The 27798-nt window shown below is 38.4% G+C and overlaps 1 protein-coding gene across 2 annotated transcripts; it reads right to left on the bottom strand.

Annotated features, from left to right (window-relative positions):
* Window positions 1–9: 9 nt before the first annotated feature.
* Window positions 10–26779, bottom strand: fam171a1 (family with sequence similarity 171 member A1). 2 transcript variants are annotated; one of them, XM_079626718.1, is made up of 8 exons: window positions 26186–26779; window positions 14369–14596; window positions 13257–13349; window positions 10973–11131; window positions 9431–9607; window positions 4637–4753; window positions 3805–3919; window positions 10–3668 (listed from the first exon to the last, which is right to left on the bottom strand). In XM_079626718.1, the coding sequence occupies exons 1-8, from the start codon at window positions 26295–26297 to the stop codon at window positions 1991–1993; spliced, it is 2679 nt and encodes an 892-aa protein (XP_079482844.1). In that variant the 5' UTR covers window positions 26298–26779; the 3' UTR covers window positions 10–1990. The 2 variants fall into 2 exon arrangements, with proteins under 2 accessions (XP_079482844.1, XP_079482845.1); XM_079626719.1 differs by lacking the exon at window positions 26186–26779 and adding an exon at window positions 17505–17697.
* Between the last annotated feature and the right edge of the window lie 1019 nt (window positions 26780–27798).

Genomic DNA, 27798 nt, shown 5'->3' with positions numbered 1-27798 from the left:
ATGGTCAATTAGTGTTTTTTGGCTTTATTTGGATAATAGGCCTGAATTATAATACAAGCGACCAGTCCAGACATTCAAAGAAGATCGCTGAAGAGCTGAGTGACACAAAGGTTCTTACCAAGTGGTTACCCTGGCAACAAATCAGACCTTCAACAGCTTTCAAATAATGATACATTGCTTTCAGTCCTACATCAGTTCATACACGCATCTCATAGTATGTCAACAACACACAGAAATAGAGCAACACACTCACATGAGCATAACCAACTGGTGAATGAATATGTACATACATACAAGGCAAGAAAAAAAAAAAAAAGGAGAGAGCAGATTCATAAAATGTGAACACAGTGGGATCCAACAGTGATTAAACCCTTTATTTTTGTTTTTTTATTAATAATAATAATAAAAAACAAAAAACATTTTGGTATTGTAAAAATGTATGGTATGTTTTCATGACAAATACTGTCAGTATAACAAGGTGAGTAAAGTTGATTGAAAAAAATATTTGGAGTCTCCACCTTTTTGCTTCAAAAACAGCAGCATATTTTAAATACGTCAACTACTTATTGTTTTAATTTTGTCAAAAATCTTCAGTGGTTTCAGACTTTTGGACCCCACTGTACATCCAGATACAACATTAAAACACTTTACACACATACATTGAGATCAAAGGACGGTCAATATATTGTGAAAAACATCAAATTATATATATATATATATGACAAACTGATAATGGTTGAAAGAAAAAGGAAATCTAATGATGGATATAAATGATAACTAAAAAGGCACTTAAGAGAAAACTGACAGTTTGGGAAAGAAAAGCTGGTGGCTGTTTATGTGAGTGAGTGTGTTTGAATCCAGCCGTCATCTGAATGTGCCGTCGACTTCACTCACACACACTAAGGCAAGTCCAAACCAAAATAATTATAACAAAACAACATACATTGGAATTAAAATACAGTGGTTAAAATAAAAAAAAGAGGAATCTAAAGCTACACAATCCTTCAGTTTAAAGCAATGCATAGTGTTTTTTTCTTTTACAGATGGGTCTGCTTCTCTGAAGTCCACTAGCAATGTTGGCAAAAATTCTACTGTAATCCTAAAGTCGAAAGAAACACATTTGAAAATCTGTGCTCAACACCAAAGCCAAAATGACTGATTAACAGGAACAAATGGTGCATTATGTAAAATTATTTGGTTTCACAAAGCTTCAGCTGTATTCTACTCATGAATGCATGATACCACTAAAAATAAAAATGGGTGAGATTTAGATTGTAGATCCCATTATAGTGGTTTTATGTGTTTTAACCCATTAAAATGTGGAAGACATTCCACCGGTTATCCCATCCCAAAAATAAGTGCTGGGAAACACTTAGTGGTATAGTTGCAGTGTACATATGTTGCCACTAGATGTCATATTGCTCAAAAACAGCAGCATCTCATAAAGCTTAAACAACATTTAACCCATCAATACAATGGCTTGCAATATTTTTTGCTGAAAGTGTATGTCTGGAAAGCCATAGCATTTGTGCATTAGATAGGTGGTATTTAACAGTGTTTTTGCTTGGGAACTTCAGTTTGTTCTTCCTCATTCAGTCATGAGGCAGAGCAGCTCCAATAATTATTTGTGCTATGGCTTTTTGGCTTTCATTGCCACAGGCAAATAGCCACGCACAGACCTGCACTCATAAGGCAACTCCATTCAACAGTCCAGCAAAGGACCACAGGGGAAGCACTTAAAGGGACAGTTCACCAAAAAAAGAAGAAAACAAGAAATTTCTGTCATTTACTCACCCTCAACATTTTAAACCTATATAACTTTTTATGTTCCGCAGGAGAAATTACACTATTTTGAATAATGTTTCAACTGACTTTTTTTCTTCACAAACTTAAATGTCTGTTTGTCCGTACAGTGAAAGTCATACGGGTTTGGAATGACATAAATGATGAATTTTCCTTTTTTGGGTGAACTATCCCTTTAAAAGCTGTGTCATTTTAGGTTTAAGGCCAGTAGTGGTCGCTCCTCTCTTTTTTGCCACGGACTTTTCTTGTTCTCGTCTTCACCACCTTCGTCAGGCACCATCAGGTTGTCTGGCCGGCTGTTGCTCATGTGCATTTGAGTCTCCTCAGTCCTAAAAACCTCGCTATCTGTCCCCGTCTCCTCTGCCGTCTCAACCACAGGATCAGGGAAAGGAGGTGGTGAAGGAAGCTCAGGTGGAGGCGTCGGGGGTGACAAAGTCCCTTCGTCCTCCTCCTCCCTCTCTTTTTCCTGCAATAAACCCCCTAGAGTGCGTTCTTCTGGACTGCAGACTGGTGTGGGGCTTCCGCTGCTCTCTGCATTAGCATTTGAATCCTCTACAAACACAAGTGGCAAATGTTCAACAGGCACCGTGGGCTGAGCCGCAGCTTTAGTTTTAACCCTGACTTTATCACGAAAACGCCGCCCAGGTGTGACATCGCTCATATCAACCCCAGAGTCCAGACTGGCGTCATTGCTTCCGACACAACTGCTGTTGCATCCTGCCCTCTGCAAGTCGATGTAGGAATGGCGGATGTGCTCGTTGGAGCGGCCGTCCAGTGACACGAACCAAGCTCTGGGGTGTGGGAGTGGCTTTCCTCCCCTGAGCGCCATCAAAGTCTTTTCAGCCAGAAGCTGATCTTCTCCGTTCATCTGCACAACATCCAGGCCCGCTTGACTGAGAGAGTTGGGGATGGAGAGATCGCCGGGAACAGCAGCCGTCTGCAGTGTCCACTCCTCCGCTCCTCCGCCTCGGTTGTCCCCCTTCCCTTGTGGCCCTCCTTCTTGTTCTCCTTTGCCCCATGTGCGCGGGACTTGGCCCTGGGGCTGATGGCTCGCGCTGAGCTCCGCCTGAATGCTTTCCAATTCACTCTGTTTGTCCGACTGCAAAAGCAGCGCCTGGCCCGACAGAGGGTGCGTCCCTGGAAGTCGCATGTAGTGGGCGGGAATAACGAGAGTGGGCCGAGCCTTGCGATACATCTCTTCCCCTTGGTTGACTTGCAATTCGGAGGTGCAGCAGAGCAGGGCTCCATGTCGGGGAAGTGGGGTGGAACGCTCCAGATGGTCTACGGAACGGAACAGCATGTAGTCTGCCGCCCGCCGCTCGATTCCTTGTTCCCGCTCTGGGGATCCGGCGGGACTTGTGAATGCGGCTGAAACAGGAGAGAGACGGGGATCTCGCAGGCTTGATTTACTCTCAGAAGAGAGACGTCCTGCAGAAGTGGTGTGATGCAACGGATGGGGGGATGAAGACGAGACGGACATGTGGAGGGGATGGACAGATGAAGTCGTGATTGATGTATAGCTTCGCCGATACTCCCCGCGTCCCGCCGAGGAATCGTAACCCTCTGAGGGATTGTTTGAACAAGCTGATTTGAGGGGAAATATCTCCACTGAGTGTTTGTAGTGGTTGGATCCCCGGCTACGGAGCTCGCCATGCGAAGCTGCAAGCTCATTGGTGGAGGAGTCATAGGGGGTGGGTTTAAGCATAGGCGTGTGCATGTCCGGCTCCGCCCCACTGTGATCTAGGTGAGTCTCACTGATGAGGTTCAGGTGGGACATGGAAGTAGCCTGGTCTCGTTTAGTGCCATCCAAAGCTGAGGATAGAGTAAACTTCCTGTGGACAGGCCGTAAGCGCGCACACTTCCTCCTGAAAGTACAGAAACTTGTACTTGTACAACATACATTGTAAACAATCTTGACTTTTCATCTATACATCAACATTTTGAGATTTGTTCTATGTGTGATCAGTTTCAAATGTTTGACTCAGTCAAAAGAAGACACACCTGCAATAGTAGAGGAGCAGGCATAGCAGGAAGAGCAGTATCAGGGCCATGCCTCCTAAAATGGCCAACAGGAAGACTGTGTGATAAGTACTAATGTCTTTTGCCACCACTGGACCTACAACAGAACATACATGGTGTTCAGAATAGAGGAAACCATCCATCCTACTCACATTTTCACTGTTGTCCACTTTACTGTCAGCCTGGGAAAACCCTGACGAACTTCCGGCAAATTTGAGATTTGCTCTGCAAGTCCGTCTGGCCAAGAGCCCATTCCAGCCCATTTCCAATTTTTCAAAATCGAGGCACCAATCACAGACGTTGAGGCGGGCTTTACACGATGGCGATCGCTCTGATTGGTTTTAGGTCTATCCAATTGCGCCCAGAGGCATTTGATCGACGTCCGTTGGTGACGCCCCTTTGGAAATGGGCTGTGAATGAACCTTCCCCAGACCCACTCTCAGTTACAACTGAGAAGGATCTGGTGTCAACCAGGCTACTTTACTGTATACTATCCATCAATAACACTTTTCAACAGCAGAGATTTCCTATAACCATTATTTTCATGCTGAATGGTCACTAAACTGATCCCCCACCCTTCCCCACCCCCACCCCCACCCCCACGTAATGACATTATTCTCTCAGCTGGTGGATATGAATAGCACAGTGAATGTGCAAACAACTACAGAAGTCAATAACTCTGTCTGCCACAAAGCACTTGTATGTCTGCCCGTCAGGCTGCTCTCTGCAATAATGGCCATTCAAAAGGGTTAAAAGAATGCAGAGTCAACTAAACAAAGATGAGAAATCTGGAAAAATGGCCAGGAATTGATACCTGTGTTTATGGGAGACATGGCCGCGACCCAATAGCCAAGCTGAGGGGCAATATATGTGAGAGTTAACTGTTTCCCCTCTCTCTGGATATATCCCAGACTGCTCTTCAACCAGGCCCCTGCACAGACACACAAAACACATATATAAAATATATATTTAATATGTTTCAAATATTTGATCTTTTGATTATATAAAAAAATAAAACATTTCAAAATAAAAATTATAATAAAATAAAATATCTTATTTACATTATATTTTGTTACTTAAAGGAGAACTCCAGCGCAAAATGAACCTTTGGTCTAATTACACATTGTTACCTAGTCAACCGTTATCTGAGATTTGTTTTCATGATTATCGAATGTAAATAGTTTTATCTCTAAAAACAGTTTAGCCTATAACGCTAGTATAACGCTAGTATATGGGGCGTAGAGTAATGACAAATAAAAATCGCTTGTTAATACCACTAACAAGGCTCAAAATAGCCCCACACTAACACGGCAGCATAATGAGGGTCCCTACCTTCAAACCGAAGCATTGAGAACTTTGACAGTGTCCAGACAGTTTAATAAGAAGATATTTTATACATACAGTCAACTTCACGTATACAAGCAGAAGCCATCTTAGAAAAACAGACTCGATCAGTCGATCAACGAAACGCCGATCTAAATGCGCTAGACCATATGAGATTCTACACAGTTCAGCGCATTTGGATCGGCGTTTCGTTGATCGACTGATCGAGTCTGTTTTTCTAAGATGGCTTCTGCTTGTATACGTGAAGTTGACTGTATGTATAAAATATCTTCTTATTAAACTGTCTGGACACTGTCAAAGTTCTCAATGCTTCGGTTTGAAGGTAGGGACCCTCATTATGCTGCCGTGTTAGTGTGGGGCTATTTTGAGCCTTGTTAGTGGTATTAACAAGCGATTTTTATTTGTCATTACTCCATGCCCCATATACTAGCGTTATACTAGCGTTATAGGCTAAACTGTTTTTAGAGATAAAACTATTTACATTCGATAATCATGAAAACAAATCTCAGATAACGGTTGACTAGGTAACAATGTGTAATTAGACCAAAAGTTAATTTTGCGCTGGAGTTCTCCTTTAACCTGTAAATGTAGGGTGTGGCTTTTTTTATTAAGTTTACATTATGGCTGTTATCACAACTAAAATACAATAATTTAAATCAATCACAAAGAAAATATAACGCTCCATCTTGAGGAAGTCTGCAGTTAGCAGGTGATTTGAGCTGAGTGTTGAGACCAGGCAGTGCAGATAACACTCAAAACACTCGCACTGTACTGCCATCCTATCAGGTTTCACTACTGATCACATACAGTGCATTCATTATACTTTCTTCTACTGCATTATTCTGTCTGGATACTTTGCCAACGGTTTACGGGGTCAGACGGGGATTAAAGCCATGCCAAAGCACAACCACAGTAAGTGCCTCTTTTAGGATCTGAATCTGGGTTGTCGTGCATTCCCAATAAAGGTGAACATTTCGAATAGGATTCCTGATTCAAATTCAAATATTTCCATTAAAGGGATAGTTCACTTTAAAATTAAAATTCTGTCATCATTTACTCACCCTCAAGTTGTTTCAAACCTGTATTAATTTATTTCTTCTGCTGAACACAAAGAAAGATATTTTGAAGAATGTCAGTAACCAAACAGTAGTCTGTACCCATTGACTTCCATAGTATTTTTTTTTCCTACTATGGAAGTCAATGGGTACAGACTACTGTTTGGTTACTGACATTCTTCAAAATATCTTTCTTTGTGTTCAGCAGAAAAAATAAATTAATACAGGTTTGAAACAACTTGAGAGTGAGTAAATGATGACAGAATTTTAATTTTAAAGTGAACTATCCCTTTAAGAGTATAAACCAAATTTACACACTGAAATGAATGTGCGTGTTGAACTTAGCAAGTTGAAATATAAAAGGGTACACATTATAGCATATGTGTCAAACAACACTCCTGGAGGGCCACTGTTTGTTAAATGGCCACTTGGTGTCAGTGTTTGTTGATGGAATGATTATGGAGGACCAAATAATGAAGAAGGGAAAAAAACAAAAACACAAATTTAGGTAAAGAGGAACAAAATTATGTTTGTCTGGTGTAGACAACCATAATGAGAAGGAATACATATTTTGTGGTTGTAAGGTTATAAGAAGTGTCATTGTCTTTTCTCCACGAGCACCATATTGAATTGATCTGTGCTATATAAGCTATCACACACACTGCACTGGTGACTATACAGGCCACATAAACACAGCGTATGGAGTGAAATGCAAGAGGGAGGCTGGAGAATGATTCAGCATTGTTGTTTACACAATCAATTACCTTCATCCACACGTGACTGTTTGTGCACAGGAATATCGCTGAACATCTTCCCACACTCTCACAACACAGTCACATGCAGAACTCTGCAATATATCAATCTGTCAAGCAAAGAAAGCTTTGTTTGAACTCCCTTGTGCTAGGCAATACGTACGGTGTCTTTGCCATTCGCCATTTCACAATGTATTTACACTAATGCATCGGCTTTGATCCAGTATCCATCGAGTTAACCGCAAAACAAGTAACAGATCATGAAGATCACTATAGTGTTTATTATTTAAAAGTTTGGGGTCAGTTTTTAAATGGAGTCTCTCACCAAGGCCAAAATACAGTAATATTGCGAATTATTACTTTTACCATTTAAAAGGAACCGTTTTTTTATTGTAATATATTTTAAAATGGAATTAACTCATGCGATGGCCCTAACCTTAACCTAATTCTAACCATAAACACCCGTTTAAAGTGGTGTCAGAAAGTGAGGACCGGGATTATATTTTGTACACATACCCACATACATGCATTCAACACACAATCATGAAACCATGTGACTGTTTACTATGCTGCAGAGACCATTTTTCATTGCAGTGCTCCTATTAAAAAACACTGGGAGGAATAGTGTCATTTATATGCCGTGTGATGCCAGGGGCTTTTCAGTCTAGTCTTTATCCCCGTCTCCCAGTGCACTTCAGACAACAAAGTAGCTTACATCTCTGTGCCGTAAGAAAGGAAATCAAGTTAACGCCAGCTGCTGTTTTCCACCTTGTTCTCTGCTCTGTTTATGAGCAGCTGCTAGGAGACAACAGTGATAACAGAGCGGCTCAGAGTCGGGGCCTGACTTACGAATTCAGAAAGGATTCTCCCTCAGTACTTCCCACAATGTCCTTCTTTCTGTGTTTCTCTTGTTCTTCTGCATGATCTGATTTAGTTTCAGACATATATTCCCTTACTCCATGCTCATTACCCCTATTTTTACATTTAGAAATCCTTTGCTGTCATTTAATGCTAGCTTAAAGTTAATCTTTAAGAACAATAATAATTTAATACACCGTTAAATGTTATCTTTAGCAAATCTCAAAATCAATATCCATGTTCTTTACAATGTTGGACACATAACAGTAATTAATACGATTAGCCTTTGGCTTGACTACATTCATCAAAGAGATAATAATGTGTTGCTAACGTTACACAAACCATGTTCCCGTTCTTCATCTCAGAGTCAGACAGCTGCCTTCTAACAATCAGCATCCTTAGAAACGCTTTGAGCAACTTAGAACGTCAGTGGATAAAGGCTTATGGTTTTCATAGCATCATAATATACATCATATACACAATTCATCCACTATATAGCTAAATGTATACCTGATTTTTCATATCAGCAGAAAAATATACCGAGATAACCCGGCTTCTCTTGAGACGATATGCTAAAGCGCGCCTGCACGTTGACGTGATTGGTTACAACAAGGTAATTTGTGATGTCACAAACACCAGTAATTTCGATCCACGTTTTTGACAGTCTTTTTTTCACTAAAGTTTTAAGGAGAAAATACTCTGCAATGGTGTTGACGTATGCATTTGCACATGGTTAGTCTTAAAACATATTAAAAACACCACAAAGACATATAAACAACATTAAAAACTTGATTTTCACCACAGGGGGATTTTAAGAAACTCCATAGATGTTATTTATTGTATATTTTAAAGCAATACATTTATGATACATTACAATAATACATACAAATTTCAAAGCATGTTGGCACAAGATCCTGTGAATTACACCTCAGTCTGGGGTAAGAAATAAAAGCCACAGAGTGAAAACCCTTGTGACTTGGATTTGATTTGGAACAGAATTATTCTGTCTGTGTATTATTTGATTATGAGATTTGCCTACTGAAATCTGTATAATCTCACAAACATCACAGGCTATTGGGAAGTCTTTTCACTTACCCAAGTATTTTCATAGCGACCCTACTGTAAATGTAAATGTGAAAAAAAAAAGTTTCAGCGATTTCCTTGTCCTGTTTTCTCTACTTCTATTTACAATACTAATTGTGCTTATTTTTTGATTTAAAAATCTGGTCATGAAAAAAAGGTGTGTGCAAGAGCTGGAAATGTGAAACTAGGAAATGGGTCCATTCAGCTCTTGACCCGAGGAACACCTTTCCGTAAAAATTCCTTAAGAAAGATTCAAAAACAGTCCGACCCAGCTCAGGTTAACACTTCCCTTGGACTTACTCGCCTCAGAAACCAGGAAATCTGGAGGCTTTGAAGAGATCACAACCTCACATACAAACATACAGTAAACCCGCCTCAGGCAGGAAACCCCTTCAGCACCTTTGGTGTAACAATTTATTGCATAACCCTTTAGTTGTGATATGTTAGTAACAGTTCATGTGATTTACAGGGATATTTTAATATCTACTCTAAGATGAATGTGTGTAATTAACTCACCCAGTTTAGGGTCAAACCTCCAGGCGGGGATGTGATCATTCTCTTTCAATCCACTGTTTGCAGGAAGAGGGATGCTTACACTGATTGGCTCACTGACGTGAAGCTCCGCCCCATCGCTGCCCAAAAGATGGACACTGATAGCAGCTATAGGAGTCAACTCAAACTTTCGATCACTGCCTGTCAGAGAAAGAAAAGTAAACTGAGAATGAACAAACGGTGATATTATTCCTGTGATGCAAAGCTGTATTTTTAGCTGCCATTAGTTCAGTCTTCAGACATGATATTTCAGAAATCATTCTAATATGCTCATTTTCATCAAAAATTAAATGAATCAAATGAAGAGTTTATTTAAAAAATAATTACTTTGTAACAATATAAATGTCTTAACTGTCTCTTTTGAGCAATTTAGTGCATCCTTGCTGAAAGTATTAATTTGGCTTATGTATTTCATGGTAATGTGAAGACATTTCAGTGTTTGATTTTAAGGACTTCTGTACGAGAAACCATTTTGATACTTTGTTGGATCCACACTTCATGTTTCTTGATGACCTATATTATATATTAATAATGAGTGTCATCTAAAACGGTATCAGACAGACATAAGCCATCCATTATTATTACACCCACAGCAAAAATTAAGTTTCATCAAGCATATCATCATTATGGATGGTGAAACTTGTTCTGTAATGGCTTAATAAATTGTTCAGTGTTGAAGAGCTTTCTAATAAAAAGCTATTATTCAGAGTTAAAATAACTTTACAAGATTACAATATAAATTGTAGCAATTTTTCTCTTGACAACAAATTAAATATTAGCCTCAAACTCACAATCTTATTCGTGTCAAAATATAGCATCTGTGCATTTGGCTTTGCATTGTATCATATCTGATATGTTAAATAATGAGTTTGTGTAAGAAAAATATGAATATTTAATACTTCTGGCCAAACGAACATACGGATTTCACTTAATTCTAAAGTGCAACTTATGCGAGTAATGCGACGTACTGCTGGTATTTACGCTACGCCATGACGCACTACGCTACTTCCGAAGTTGTGTAAGTTGCGCATTTGGGCCAAGTAGACTGCGTATGGCCTGAAGCGTGTAACGTGTTAAACATGAATATGTTTCTTAAACTCATCGCTTAGCTTCAGAAGGACTTTATTAACCCCCCGGAGCCGTGTGAAGTTTGTTTATGATGGATGGATGCACATTTTTGAGCTTCAATCTGTTGGTTGCAATCCACTACCATTATGAAGCCTGGAAGAGCCAGGATATTTTTTAATATAACTCCGATTGTATTTGTCTGAAAGAAGAAAGTCATATACACTTAAGATGGCTTGAGGGTGAGTAAATCATGGGGTAATTTTCATTTTAAAGTGAACTAATCCTTTAATAAAGCTGCCACTGTCTATTTATGTTGTTAGTATGAAAATGTATTTCTTTTTTACTGACATTTAGCAATATTTCAATCAATAGCATGTCATGACATTTTTAACTGCTGTTGAAATCTGGTGTCATGTCAACCGCTCTCTCATGTGTTACCTGTGTAGTTGGGATGAAGCCCCTGCAGGTAGGGGAAGTACTGCGTGTCTTGTGTTGAACTGCTCACAGTGAGGAAGGCGGTTAGGTTGGTGTAGGTTGCATTAGGAGGAAGACTCAATGCTCTTCTCTGGAACTGCACTGAAGGCTGCAGCTTTGAACCTACAGATGCAAACACACACACACACACACACACACACCACAATAATATGGCAGAAAAGAGCATACATTAGGTTAATGATCCAACACCCCTGACATTATCTAAATGAAGTGGATCAGTAGCTGATGGAGTGCTGGTACTGCAACGCATGTCTCTTGAGAGTGATGTCATTGTGTTTCCATTTTGGCAAATCTTACATACCATAGACATGAGACTACGTTATAGCCCAAATGGACCATAGTACCCAACTACACAAACAACTCTCAAAACGATCGTTCAATTATCGATCAATCTTTACAAACAATTCAATAATGCTGTTAAATGTAGCCATTTGAATATCCATTTGTCATACTGTACATTATAATGTTGTGATGCCTGAATGCACTTGTAGCCTTTACAGATGTTGATTTTAGTTTGCTGATTTTAGGAAAACACTATATAATTTTTATGTGAGCTATTTATCGATTGTTGAACATAAAAATAATTATTCCGGGTTTTTTTTAAGTCAAGTGCTTGGCTCTCAATTAGCCTTTTCATTATTTCTTTGCTACAAGTCAGAAGATCTGATTTCATGCATCACACACACACACACACACACACACACACACACACACACACACACACACACACACGGCGTTTTGTCTGAAAACTCTGCGGTGTTTGAGCGCTAGGTGAGAGTGTGTTATAATAGTCTGCAAGTAGAGGATTATAATTTATAATAGATCTGTGGCGCGAGTGTGTGAGAAAAGCCTGTTTCAGCAGTGAGTCTGAGGCTCTGCATGTGTCAGTGTCCTCTGCTTTTGTTATGAGTGTGTGGTGATTGAGTGTTTTAAGGGGACTGGATTGGGGCGATGCTCTGAATGAGAGTGCAGCGTTAGTACTCCCCTGAGACCAATAAACATGTCTCTCTCCAAAAATATCACACACCGAGGGACAGGTTACCAAAAGAAAAGAGGTTGCTAGGGGGAAGAGTAAAGGAAAACAGTGTAAGCTAGAGAGCAAACAGGGACATGTGAATAACAGGGGGGACAAAAAAAAGGAGGAATGTGAAAGACTGGTTTAAAAAGTGAATTCCTCTCATTCTTGCTTTGTGTGTGTGTATACAGCCTCTCATTTAAATGTGGCTTCACACTCACTCAGAAAGCTTTAATTAGCACGAAGCCCTATGAGCCACGTGGACAACAGTACAGAATGATTCTCATTATACTTGCCACATGACACAATTACCAAGACAAAATTTAATGTTAAAATTTATTTTCTTCAGTATGTTGTCTTGTATTCTAGAAAAAAGTGTCTAAATATCCTATAACCATACATTTACTTAAGAAAGCAAATCAGCATGGGATATGAAGAACTTCCAGAGAATTTACACTACCACTAAAAAGTTCTTGAAAGATTAATGCACCAAGGCTACATTTATTTGATTTGATTGAAAATATTACAATGACATATTATTACAATGTAAAAAAAAACTGTTTTCATTTTAAAGTGCAATTTATTCCTGTGATGGCAAAGACTGGAGTAATGTTGAAAAAAAATTCAGGTCACATGATCTTTCAGAATTCATTCTAATATGCTGATTTAGTGCTAAAAAAAATGTATGTAATGTAAACTCCACAAAGTGTAGGTAAAACTTTTTCTCTTTACTGGAAAAGACAACCAAATACCGTACTAAAAATATATATATTTATGTAGTGTTGTTTACATAGCACAGTAAGGTGACAATATATGAACATAATGATAAATGGTATGTCTAAAATGTTCCACACCCACACACGGACACACTGTTTTCAATCCCTAGTGAATCAGTGTGTGCATGCGTGTTGTTATGTGTGAACAACAAAAGTGCATCATTAAAGGTTCAAATCTTTCTCCTTGCTGAGCTAATTGATATCTTCGCATCGTTCTAGTGTACAATCTAGTTTAAAAACAGTCACTGCTGCATTTTTACACACAAGATTTCTCACAGCATCCGTTGTATAAAGTAAATAAATGGACATTTGGCACTGAAGGAGCAAGATGAAAATTTCACAACTTGTAACAATTAACTAAAACCATAATGGAGTTAGGTTTAAAATGTCTTACCGATCTAGCTACGTCATTAAACACAAGTGACCGTTAACTTACCTTGATATCCAGAGACAATCTGCACCACGTCATCATACACCATCAGAGTAGCAGCTCTCTCAGGAAGCAGGTCCAGACTCAGAGATGAGAAAACTTGAAAACAAAAAAAGTCATAATTAGGAAGTCAAAAAGTCATAATTATGAATCACAATTAGGCCTGCAAGCTCAGAATCATGTCCACAACATCTCAATATCTCTCCTCCGAAAGTCTTTTGTTATTATTGATCCGCACAGGGAGAGAGAATGACCTCCCGCTCCACAAAATGTTGCTAAACAAACTTAGCGCCCTGAAACATCGGCACGATTGAGCTGTGCTTGGGCATGTAGGCGTATTTTCTTTTGTCTGCTGCTAATTAGTAGGTTAATCTCATTAACTGTAATCTAACGTTCTATTTATTTCTTACAGCTTTCTTCAAGATCCTTTATAGAGTGACCCACGGGATGTGCCAGTCACCAAGAGTTACAGTTAATCCATCCCATTAACACAATCTTCAAAGAAAAGAAATATGGCTTTGTTCAGACACGCTGAAAAATGCGCTCGTATGTGCGTAGCCTGCATGTGATGGTATTTTAACCAACGGAAAACCTTATAAAATGTGTAAAGTAGTCAAGTAGTCAGCGGCAGGAATCACTCCATCACACACACAAACAAAGACCTGCTGCAAGGAGACACGGTTCTGATGTCTGTATCGAACTCTGATAGGCAACATCGTGACTATGACGAGAAAAAACGAGTACCGGTATGCTTAAGCATTTTGGCCTTTTTAGGGTCTCATCTTGTGACAACATGTCCCGTTTTTGGTCTGTTTACATGGAGCGATCACACTTCAAACGAACTAGACTTTGAGGGTTAAATGCACTCGGGCACGGTTCAGATCGCCTAGTGTGACTCCACCCTAAAAATGCAACAAGTGAATTTAATTTAGGCACCATAACATAACATACGGTATGAAAAGTGTGTATTCATTTTGAGATTTGCTAAAGATTACCATTAAATGTTAATAAATTATAGTTAAAAAAATTGTTTAACAACTTTAAGTGTTAGATGACGCAAAGAGTATTCTAAATGTAAAAACACATCAAATGAGCATTATCCAATATGAGGTCATTACCAGGTAGCCTGCTTGGTCGCCATGGAATGGAGTTGGGTACGTAGCCACGCTTAATTGCAGTGACTACAAGAAGGTCGCCAAGGCGATAGGTGAACCTGATGAAGGCGTTGCCATCGGCACCAGAGATATCCGAGGCAACAGGGGTGTGGTTCGTGAAGATCTCCACAGTGACACCAGAGAGAGGCTGGTGAGTGCTAGCGTCACTCAGATGCACCTTCAGCGCCACTTCTGAAGAAAAAAAAAAGAAATGTCAGCATGACAGGGTCACATTAGTTGTGTCCCAAATTACATACTCTACACTGTGCACTGTGTACTTAACCATCTAATCTCAAACATCCCACCTCTCGCTGGAAGGTCCGGGAGTCTCCTGCATATTGATAGCAGCTCCCTGGCGCCCGCAAATAATATAGGCTACAACATCTCGGAAATTAAGCAAGCGAGAGAGAAAGCCTTTTTCCTTGGTTTTAAATTCCTGGTATTAAAGGGGTGGTTGATTATGATTTCACTTTTCTAACTTTAGTTGGTGTGTAATGTTGCTGTTGAAGCATAAAAAACATCTGCAATGTTACAACGTTTAAAGTTCAAAGCAAAGGGAGATATTTGCTTTTAAATAATTTGCTTTTTGAGGACTACAACAAACAGCTGGTAGGGACTACATGACATTCCTCCTGGGTTAGTGACATCACCAACCCTAAAATTTACATAAACCCCACCCCTGTGAACGCGATTTATAGATTATCATGACAGAATGTGCTAATCAATGATAAGATACTACACAAACTACATCAATTAATTAACTAACCATTGAGAAACGTCCTGTTGCATTCTACATGTTGTTACTTCTTGAGTCTCTCCATTATTGTCTGACTTAGGTTTAAACACAAACATTGAAATTTTCAGTGCATGTCTGTGTGAGGGAAAAGAACACAATCTCTTGAAGCTCCGCCCCCTGTGCCGGGAGCAGCAGCTCATTTGCATTTAAAGGGACAGACACAAAAACGGTGCGTTTTTGCTTACCCTCAAAAAGTGACAACTTTAACATGCTATATAAACATATCTGTGGGGTATTTTGAGCTAAAACTTCACATACACACTCTGGGGACATCAAAGACTTATTTTACATCTTGTGAAAAGGGCATTATACCACCCCTATAAGTGAACCGATCACAAGTGGTCAGCCAAGACGCATTACCGTTACATTATTGGTTTTATCACGTGTTTCAAATACATATTTTGTGACTACTTAAATTAGAATTTTGTCGAACCCTTGCCTCCTATTTCGTCACCCTCTACTAAATCACTTTCGATGCACAGATACTTACTCGTAGTATACATTTTTTAAATATATATTATGGTGGTGGCAACGTAAAGAAAACTGCAACCATTGAGTTAATGAAGTTTCCAACATTCCACACTTTGTTTATTTGGTTAATTAAGTGCAGCATCAGGGTATTTGAAGTGCACTTTCTCTTTTTGGATTTTTTCAATGTGAAAACACTACATGAACCAACCAAATTTTTTTTTGCAAAAAATAATATAATATATCTTGAGATATGCCCTAAATAATAAATGGTTTGTGTCACCAATTACCAGATTTTTAAAAATGTATACACGTGTACCAGCATCTGCTTTTTTTAATTGGTATGCAAAAACCATTTAATTGCTGTAGTTTAGCCATTCTGTACTGCTCTTTTTAGATTAGTAAATTATTGACATTTAAATTGAAAATTTTCATAGATTTCTTTATAGCTCAATTAAAACACTTTCTGCAAACACACTTTACAATAAGGTTTCATTAGTTAACTACTTTAGTTAACATGAACTAACAATGAACAATAGGCCTACTTCTACAGCATTTATTAATCTGGTTAATTTCAGCATTTACTAATGTATTAAAAACAAAAGTTGTATTTGTTAACATTAGTTAATGCACAGTGAACTTACATGCACAAACTATGAACAGCTGGATTTTTATTAATAAACAGTTATAAATTACACTGTATTGCTCATTGTTAGCTCATGTTTGAAGATACATTAACTAATGTTAACGAATGAGACCTTATTGTAAATTGTTACCAAATTAATCATAAGAGTTTATGCACAAAACATAAATAAAGGATCATGACTTACCACTCTAAGGACAGAAGAAATTGTGAAGCATCAAATTAAAAACCCTTAGGCTTACAATTTATTAAGGTTACGTTTTATGCAAGATAATAAGAAATTAGAGCACAGAATTATAGTCAGAATTGACCACCGGCAACAGCCAATAAAAATGAGTAATCGTATTACGTGTGACCCTCTTTAATTACATAAAGTGCACCCTAATGTTGACGTTGAGAAATGTTCCTCAGTTTCCCTTGTCCGTTTTCATAGAAATTCTCAAAGGGCACTTAAGGAAAAGAACCAATCATTACACAGAGAAGACCCCCTCCACATCCTTTGCATCGGCCAATGGAAACAACTGCTGAAAACAATGGGCTGCTTTTCCTTCCTCTAAAATACTTTGGCTTCTTTTAAGGAAGCCACTGCAAAAACACACTTCCTTTTTATAGTGATACATTCCTGATCCACATGAACAAATCAAAGAGAGGAAAATGTTCTTGGACAGAGACAGACAAATTTAAGTGAATACTGCTATAGTAGAAGAAGAAGAAAAAAGGGGGAAAAGTGTCTGTGCTCCTTATTAACATGTTTGTATTGGAAGTCTGATATTTATTTCTTGTTCTAGTCTATTTTTCAGTTGGATTCGCACAAAACCTGTTTGTTTGCTTTGACTTGCAAAGGTTAAGCATTATAAAGGGAAAACAACAAAAGGAAAACTTGAAAAACAAATGTATTCAACGTTACTTTCCTGCAGTAATCTCTTATCTACCAAAGCACAGAAACAATGAGGAACAATTCAATGTATAATAAAACAGAACACCACAGAGACCTAACAAATTCCCACTTCTGAACTGTCAAGAGCACCTAGACATAAATATAATACACTAGTTTCAGTGTCAGAATGATTTATAAATGACCTTTAGGAGTCCTTAATTAATTTATTTTAATACAATCCACACAATCATCACACAGATTAGCCTATAGCACCTACTTTAGTTTAGCTTAAGGATTAAGAGTAAAAACAGCCTACCTATTATGTCCTACACCGCTTGAACGTTTGAAATCCACCATAAAGCCAAAAGGAAAACAGACCAAAACACTGACGCACATGCACACACACTAGTTTAAATGCTGTTAACATCACGTCACATCACTTCCCTCCCCAGTGATTTATCAGTGAAAGGCTGACAGCTGTGTACAGTCACTTACCCCACCTCAAGAGCACATACTGTACGCAAACCCTGAGAACCTACAGAGCTCAGATTAATACACGCTAAATAAAGGATCACGTAGAGTCAGGCGGTCATTATGACAACACCTGACAAGACGATCTGGCCTTAAACCATCCTGAAGGAATTTATTTTGTGATAATGATAGGCTGATTGCATGTTATCCTGCTTATTACACGGCTACTTTCCAAACAAGTAAACAAACAGATGTGAAATACTGATTTGAGGCAAGTGTCATGTGAGATGGCAAAGAGCATGGACATTAGGGACTGGTTGTCAGGAACAACAGTCAAATAGCGGTCATTGACAAAAATTTGAGATAATATTTGAATTAAAACACGGAAACATATACGGACTGGGGGAGGGATGTATTGATTTCACTGAGTGGAGAGAGGGGTGAGGAGGTTACAGTATAATCCAGGCAGCACTGAGCGATTTGGAAGGTCACACAACCATGGACCAATCAGGACGTCAGTCAAATAATACTTTACATAATTGATGCAATAATACAACAGCCTTGGGTGAGTCAAACAGTCACCACCACACACTACTTTATTTGTATAGAACTCTGATCCACATGCATGGAAATAATACAAATCCTCTGAAAAACACCTGAAATAAGTATTTGGTTATTTGTTTTCATTTCTTCAACCTATGACTCAAGAACAGAGACTAAATTTGCTTGGCTATCTCAATAGCCATGACGTTATGGTGCCTTGTAAGCATTTCTGAAACTAGTTTCCTCAGGACGAGCCACTGCATGTTTAGTTATTGACTGACAGAACAGATTTCACAAACTGGTACTTAAATGTGTATTTTTACATGGTCACTACTTAATTTATCCTGCAAACAAAAAGGACCGATATTTAACACGATAAATGTGCAGTATTCAGCTGGTCATGTGATATCAATATGGCGGTGGAGTTTCCATTTTAATGTGAGTTTATTACCAAGTACTTTTGATTCCTTTAGGCATATAGGGGAAAGAAAATACCAAAATTATTTCATTAAACATTATAACACAAAAAAATCACGTACAATAAGCAGCCACCTGTGGACTTTTTTCAAAGCACAGGTGCAGTCAGTGTCAACGCAGCACTCTTTGCTGTGTTTACTGTAAGCAGCTTTTGAAATGTTACCCGGCACTCTGAAGGGAACGCAGTCATCCAACACTAGGTAAATATTTGACTTGAAAAATAGCACTGTGAAGAATAGTAAGAACTTTCCTTTGCCCTCAAGCTCTACTGGGAATTGCTGAGATAAAGAGACAATAAAGCCGTCCGACGTCTTCAGTCATACTGCACGCTTTACTTTCTCTCCATCTCTTCATACACCGTAACACACACACACTCTAACATATCTTCTCCTGTTCCTAAGCCTTTCACCTCACGTGCTCCTATGTAATGTCTTATTTAAAAAATAAATAAAGCTAATTATACTACAGAATCAGATTAGCCTTTGCATGAAATATATATATATATATATATATATATACACACATTTTTCTCAAATATGGATATAGCCTCAGATATTATATAGATAATTCAGTATATTATTATTATTATTATGCCTACATTACATACTATTATATAATTATACAATTTACTGAATTGACTAAATATAATAAAATATTATATATTGTGTACTATATATTTTAATTTTTAATTAGTTAAAATCTGAAGGTCAAGAGTTAATAGCCTACATTCTGGAAAAATGTGTGGGGGGGGGGGTGCTGGGGGGGATTTGAACCAAATCAAGTCCAGCTGTTTTAACTTAAACAAGCAAACCAGAGCATAATTACATGAATAAATGGCACACTGTAAGATGGCCTCATCATAATGAAGCTTGATTCAGAGCGTGATTTAGACGCCACGTGAGAATTCTCGGCATAAGATAATTATAGCAAATTAAAAAAAATAATAATTTTGGTCTCAGGAAACCTCTATTTAACTTTTGACCTAGCAGGATCAATCTTATTTGTCAGTGTTTTGCAAAGGGTTATTCACTGTTTGATTGCAGGGCGCTCTGTAGCTCGGCTCCTTTCTTTCCGCTCTCTCTGGGAATCCCCCTCTCCCTCCTCCACTCAGAATGATACACACACACATGCTGTGAACTGCTGACTCCCTCTCTGAATCCATGACATCACCGCTTCTCAACAAGGCAGATCACGCGCAGTCAGCTCTTTGGTACAGTTCACACTGACAGCGGCTGGTCGGCAGGTCACTATCGGATCATAAATGAGATCTATTATTTCGAAGGGTGTGTGCGCATAGAAACCTTTAAAGGTGCTGCATTGCAGTGGAGGATAGAAAGAGGCAAACGGAAAGAGAGGGAATGCAGACATATAACATTAACTCTCTAATATTCTACTGTATGCCTCCTTCTACTCTAAAGGAGGTTTAGGTTATACATGTTATTCCATTTCTAAATGCATGCCTGTGTACGTATTCTGTTTTGAGACTTTCATTTTACAGTTTAAAAAACAAAATTAGCCAGGACATTAATTTACTCAACAAACAAAAATGTCAGAACCATGACTAGACATCACAAAGACATTTAATACCCAACCCACTTCTATCTGCCATTGAAGCTAGGTATCATTAACCCCAAGAGTCATCTGTGCAGTAATGAATAGGGTAATAAGTCAAAACGTTGGATTCTAAACCTTAAGAACACTCCAGGAAAGCAAATTATTGATTAATCGAGAAAAAATATAAATAAATAACAGCTTTAACTGTCAAGGTTATACAAGGCTAGAGTGTGCGAGTTGTCACGGGTTTGCATGGAAGAGACCGAGAGAAAGCGGGAGACAGATGCTGAACACTTTTTTGATTTCATGTATATTAAAATTAGTTAATGTAGGCAAGTTTCAACAACAGATCACTTACAAAAAAAGTCTGCAAATATTTCCATTAGAGGTGGGAGAAAAAAAACCACCCTCTTAATTCATTGTGATTCTCTCTTCACTAATTCTCAATTCTGAGCTTAGTTTTTTTTTAATCTGTCTATTCACGATGGAATTGTGTGCTAGAGACGGACTTATTTTGCTTGCTGCCAAATTGCAGACAAACAAACACAAAATCACTAGAAAAGTATATAAACTTGCATGAGGTTTTATAGTTGAAGTAAAATACAATGTAATTGTAGGCTTCATTGCACAGGATATGTGTTGTGAGAAACAACAATTTGGAGTTTCACCTGCCAGCATTTCCCTTTCAAATATTGGCATCATTTATGCCGTTTGGAATGGAGTATAAATTTGTTACGCGAAACTCATTTACTGACAAAAGTCTGCTTTCAAATGCTAAGTAATTTAATAAAAATACACATATAAATTTGATATGCAAAGTCAGTAAACTCATTAATTAAAGGGGTGGTTGATTATGATTTCACTTTTCTAACTTTAGTTAGGAAGCACAAAGCAAAGGAAAATATTTTCTTTTAAAGAAATTGCTTTTTAAGGACTACAACAAACGCTGCTAGGGACTACACGACACTCAAATATGGCTTATCATGTGAAACATGCAAATAGTAGCAACTTTACACGGCCGCTCGATCTAACATCAACCTACATATGTGCACTATTATTAGGCGCATATCCAATTGTTTGTGCGGAGTGTGGAAGCTAAAGTATTAGCGACCTTACTGTAGGACATGGAGGCACCGGCACGATCACTTTTTTCAACTTAAAGGGTTAGCCTAGCCATACAGATAAGGATATTAAATCATTAATACATAAAAACAACAACAACCAGACTTCCTCAAAGTGTGTCATTCACCAAATATTTTAGTTCTATAAGACCAACAGCAAAATCCTGGACTCATTATTATTATTATATTCTAAAACATAAAACAAGCTTGTCTTTTCATTTTTGTGGGAAAATGACTTCTCCAGATGTGCAGCAGACAGGCTGTCTCTCTCCCCCTCCCTCTATAAAAGGACACACTGTGAGAGACTGTGTGTGTGAATGAGAGAGCTCCACGCTCATTCAGTAAGTCCAGGCTCTGCTTAAAGTTAAAAGACTGCTGTTGTGGTGGAGGATTATCATGTTTCACAGGCATGAAAACAGACGATTCTACCCATAACATTCTAATCAGATCCTAAAGTATTTCCTTCAGATTATTTTTATGGGGTGCGGGGGGGGGTACTCTTCTACCTTTCCCCTCAAAACACCTTCACAACTAAAACAATGCCTGTTTCAAAAGAAAGAATGTCAACAGGACAATACATTTTAATTTTCAGGTGATTTAAAGGGGTCTTTAATGACTTCTCAAGTGTCACCAATCAAACACAACCCTATACATTTGTGGGCCTAGAGCTATTAACACAAAAGCTGCTCTTTCAGTACTGTTAATCTATATTCATGACAGATTTAAGATGTAAAACTCAAGCTTATAATTCAAGCTTATTTAAGATCCAGAATAACTACGCACATTTAGGCCCTGTTTACACCTGGTATTAAGACGCGTTTTGGTCATACTCATACGGATCACAAGAAGACAAAGACATACCCGTTTACACCTGATGTTTTAATCCATTTCTTTTGTCCACTTTCGATCACTTCTTTCCTGATTTCTTCTTGTGGAGGGGTCTATGTGTGGGTTCATGTATGAGCCTTTTCAGATCTTTCAATCTAATGGACAAAATAAGCTCACAGAATTTCCATATGAATGCGACCGGTGATGACGGAAAAACACACGGAGAGCAGCAGCTTTCGTTTCTGCTCTGATAGCTTATGAGACCACATCAAACGCAGTGAGTGCGTGTTAGAAATCAGGAATGGTGAGAGAAACACTGTGCTTGGTACGTTTTTCATCTTCAAACCAAACTTGGGTCTTTAGCCGAGCCGACAAAGTTTAAATCCTGTCTGTCTAGTGCGCTTCCCATGATGTTTACGCATTAGATCAGTTGGAGAGTGGCCGGACTTTTGTGGCTGTTCGAAAGCATTAGTCTAGGAGAGTTTACACTACGAAAGCAATCCGGTTGAATGCGTTTTCAACTACCTCTGGAAGTGGTCGAAAGTGATCGGCAGACTATAGACCAAAATGTTTATATCGGCGCATCCCTAAAATTAATAAATTAACCAATTTAAAAACTATCAGTTAATTAATCGGTTATCGGTCAGGGTGCGTTTCCCAAAGCCAACAACCAATAGAGTTTAATAGAACTTGCGACCATAGTCGTCTAACGATGCTTTTGGGAAACACACCGTAGTGCAGTCCAACAGTTATTGTAAAATCCACTATTGGTCGACCTCTAGTAAACAGTGCCTTAGAGTGATAGAGTCCACTGTCTCTGTTTGCAAGATAACGATTGTGGAGCGAGCGAGAGAGAGAGAGAGAGAGAGAGAGAGAGAGAGAGAGAGAGAGAGAGAGACTGCCTGACAGGCTTGCCCAAGGGAGATAGTCTAGTTTGGGTAATCAGAGATGAGAAAATGTCTGAGTGTTCGCTGAAAACATGACCCCATAAAAAATTAAGCACAACAGGGGTCTCCAGTGTGCTTAAAATGCTTTGAAATGCTAGGGGGCAAACAAACAGACCTTTCCCTTTCAGCACTACAGCAATGTCCAAAATCCAGAGAATCTACCACAGAAATACCCATTACTGATAATTAATGAGTGGAAAACACCTTATTCTCTTTATCAGCCTTTATGAGTCTCTCAAGCTCTAAAACACAGTTGGTTTTCCTAAGCCCCATTGTTCTAAGCCCTTACACATTATAGTAGGAAACTATTAAGGAGTCCATTTAGTCTCTGTTTTTGGGTGTGTGTGATAAGCAACTGCTTGCTTACAGTAAATATCTGACTGTTGGCATGAGCAATATTGGCAGTACAGGGGCCATTTTAAAGCATACACAAATAAACCAAAAAAACATGTTTGCTTGCAGCATGCATTTCTTGATTGTGCAAGCGTATATAGGCTATATTGTTATCAACGTGCATTTTATCCATATTATCTGTGATGGCAAATCTGAATTTCTAAGCAGCCATTAGGCCAGGTTTCAGTGTCACATGATCCTTCAGAGATCATTCTAATATGCTGATAATATGATGGTCAAGAAACATTTACTATATTATCAATGTTGAACAGTCATTTTTGTAGAAATTGATAAAAAAATTCACAATTCGAATTGATTGAATGAATATAAAGGTTTAAAAAGAACACTTTATTTAAAACGGAAATGTTTTGCAACACTAGAAATGTCTTTGTCACGATTGATCAATTTATTGCATCCTTTCTGAATGGAAGTCTTCCTGAATGAAGTCTTTTGAACAATAGTCTGCACTATGCTATTTTTTTCTCCTTTAAAAAATTGCACTTTTAAATAGTGCATTACAGTTCGGTCGTGTCCTTTAATTGAAATTCAAGTAACATTTAGTGAGAAAAAATTACTGTCAAATAAATACAATTTTAAACAATACATAATGGTACTCCAAACACTTCTATACTTGTTCATAAAGATAGCAGTTCGTCATTCAAGAAAAAATCTGTTAAATTATAGCATAGAAACACTTATAGAACACAGAATAAAATATAATAAAAGTAAAGATTTGCATGTGAAAAGCAAATGAAGAACATATTAAATTGGTTTCTATTAGAAAAACCAGGTGCACATCACACTTCAAGTCTGTTATTATCAGAGATTTACAATATTACGTAGCATAATTAGTATTAACTACAATATTTTGACAAACTTATAACTCATTTAAACACAGTGTGAAACATAAAAATATATTACAGTTATAGTAACTAAATCCAAAGCTTTGCGTAAACTACATTTCAACTAAGGACTGAAGATTTAAAAAAATAATAATAATCAGGCAATAAGACTCAAAGCTGCATTGCAAAACTCATTCCAAGCCTGACTAAACTGCGTCAAGGCCTCAGTGTGCCTTCCCTTTTCAGATCCTGGTGATGAGGAAGTGGCACAGACTGGACAAAAGGCAGGAAAGCCCTATTTTGCATAGTCAAAGCTGACACTGTGCCAGTCTACTGTTCTAAAGAAGAGAGAGCAGCAAAGACCCATCTGTGCTGCTGCTGCGGAGGGGGAGGACGAGTCTCCATCAGGACAGGAGGGAGGAGGGGGTTTAAGGGGATTCCTCATATTATACGCTCAGAGATGAAGGGTTTAACCAAACTGCCAGTCTATAAGCTGCTAAATCAATCAGCTGTCAAAAGGTGAGCTTTGCCAACCATTTCATTAAAACAGGATTTTGCAATCTGACATCCGTCAATAAAAGTATTCGACATTGTACCACTGAGATGATATCTGGATTAGGCCTATGTAAATGTCAAATATGAACACGTGATATGAAAACAGCTTTTTCAATTTCCTTCCTTGCCGGCACACTGATATCTTAATGCACAGACACTTAACATTGCATTACTTCATACATTAGCGAGATCAATTAGAGTATAACATTCTGAAATATGTCAGAAGCCAGAAATAATCTCATAATAAAACCATCACGGCATAAATAAACCAGGTCCATTTAGGTTTTAGTGAGCTTTTAGTACTGAACTAAATGACACCATAGGCATAGAGAGTCGTAGGTCCCTGTGCAAATACATAAAGGATTTACAAGACAAAAAAAAAAAAAAAAACTTTTAGGCAAGAAAAGTATAGCCTAATTTAATATCTGGCTATTTGTGGCCAATAATGAATGTTAAATTACAGATCTAGTCTCATCTGAGGCAGCAGGTTCTCCTGTTTACATTGCCATACAGACATGTAACTTCAACACAAGCTTTTGATCTACATTTAAAAAAAAGAAAAGATATATCATGATTGACGGAAAGAGTTGTCTACTTTCCAATGAACTTCTAATGGACAATACTGCACAAAATGTGTCAAATGTGGCCTATACTGTCCTAAGTGACTAAACAGTAAACGTTTGATACGTGTCTGTCATGTTATTATATTACATAGGCTATATATATATATATAAATCAAATTTGTATTAAATAAATTCATGCACAAAATGTAAAACACCCATGTTTACCGTTTACAATATTGTGATATTCAAAATGTAAACAGTCGATAGATAAGTTGTAGCAGATAAATATGTGAATATTGCACGAAAAACTTAAGACCTAAAGAAAATGACACATGATATGAGAACAAACGTTACTCAAGTGGAAGCTGCAGTGATGCTTGTTGCAACGACAGGCATCACAAAAATGAGATCCGATTTCAAACTGATGGCTTGAGATTTACAAAACACCAGAGCAATCGAACTACGACCATTTAACAAAGTTTGCGTCGTTAAAACAATTAAAGTATTTAATTCACAAGACATCTGACATGTATTCGCTTTATGGCCGTTACACACTCTGCGTTATAATATGCTAAAGTTGCTAACAGTTAGCACTGGGAATGCCATTCAGAAAGTCAAAGCAAAGCTCCCAAATTTCCATCAAGATCTTTATAAACATAAACAGAAGTGATGTATTCGGAGGTGTTCACGGCGTGTCTCTTACCTTTGGCGTCGCTGTTCTCCTGCAGTGTTTTAGCGGCCGCCGTCCATAAATCGCATCCCAGCAGGAAGAGCACAATCACGGCAGACCTGCTGCTGCTGTCCGCTCCTCGCATTATTGCTGCTCTCACGGTTACAAGGCTTTTGGTAAACAATGCGGCTTTTCTATGCGACAGGAGTATCTAAAGACTCGTAGCAGCTTAGGTTCCCAGCCATAATTTGGTGTTTTAGCAAATCTGATCATGTCATTGAACACCAACGGGCGGTTAGAACAACCCTCCGCTCAGCATCTCCGTGTTGCCGCTGTTTTTCCCCCATCTCAACTCGAGGACACAGAAAGCCTGCCCTGGACTCAACTCCACCAGTTTAACCCTTTCCATGCCACGACCAGGTGGTGCTGCTGGTCTTGTCCTACAGATAGAAGGAATAGACCGCCATCTGCTGTCTTCTACGGTCAATCACCTCACAACAGCGGTTCTCAATCTCTATACTGTCCATGTGGAGGAGTGGAGTAACATCTCACAGCAAGAACTGTCAAATCTGGCTCAGTCCATGAGGATGAGATGCACTTAAAGCAGCTGGTGGACAGTGGACACACACTGACTGATACTTTTGATATTAACCCCGCTCTGTTCGGGGACTCATTATTCCATTTCTATTCATCAAATGTCTGTGAAATTTGTTCAGTCTGTGTCAGTTGTTGAATCTTTTTATGTTCATACACATATACACATAACAAATTTGCTGGGGAAAAACAGTTAAAAGTGGGGGTACATTACCCCACTTTTCCCCCCCACCCCCTATCATTTGAGGTTGCTTTCCACTTGTCTCCTATTGCCTAGTGGTCTAAGCTCTGACATTTAACATTTTTTGAATTTTGACGACCAGAGTTCAAGTCCCAGGTCATCGTTTTTTTTTTTTTTTTTTTTTTTTCATACTGTCCTATCATGATTAAAAGGCAAAAAATATTCTTTAAACTGATGGCAGTTAAGCTCCATCCACTCAAAAATTGAATCAGCCTTTTTTTAAGCCACTTCATCAAAACCTCTCATAATGAGGGTGGGGGAACGGATTACGACAGCTGTTTTTTTGCCGTCGGATTCTGTTCCCCCCCTCTCATGTTTCTTAGGAGTGAGGTTCAAATACTCAACAAACTTTTGTTTTACACTTGTCCCCTATAGTGGTCTAAGCACTGACATTTATCACTTTTGGGATTTTGACGACAGGACCCTGGTCATCGTTTTTTTTTTTTTTTTTTTTTTTTCATATTGCCCTATCATGGTTAAAAGGCAAAAAATATTGTTTAAACTGATGGTGAGGGTGGGGGAACGGATTCCAACAGCTGTTTTTTTGCCGTCGGATTCTGTTTAAAAAAAAAAAAAAAAAAAAAAAGCACTGACATTTATCACTTTTGGGATTTTGACGACAGGTCCCAGGTCATCGGTTTTTTTTTTCATACTGTCCTATCATGGTTAAAAGGCAAATTTATCACTTTTGGGATTTTGACGACAGGTCCCGGGTCATCAAATTTTTTTTTTTTTTCATAGTGTCCTATCATGGTTAAAAGGCAAATTTATCACTTTTGGGATTTTGACGACAGGTCCCGGGTCATCAAAT

Source organism: Phoxinus phoxinus (genome assembly GCF_949152265.1).
Source record: "Phoxinus phoxinus genome assembly, chromosome: 10".
NCBI lineage: Eukaryota > Metazoa > Chordata > Actinopteri > Cypriniformes > Leuciscidae > Phoxinus > Phoxinus phoxinus.
This window is presented reverse-complemented; position numbering and strand designations above follow the sequence as displayed.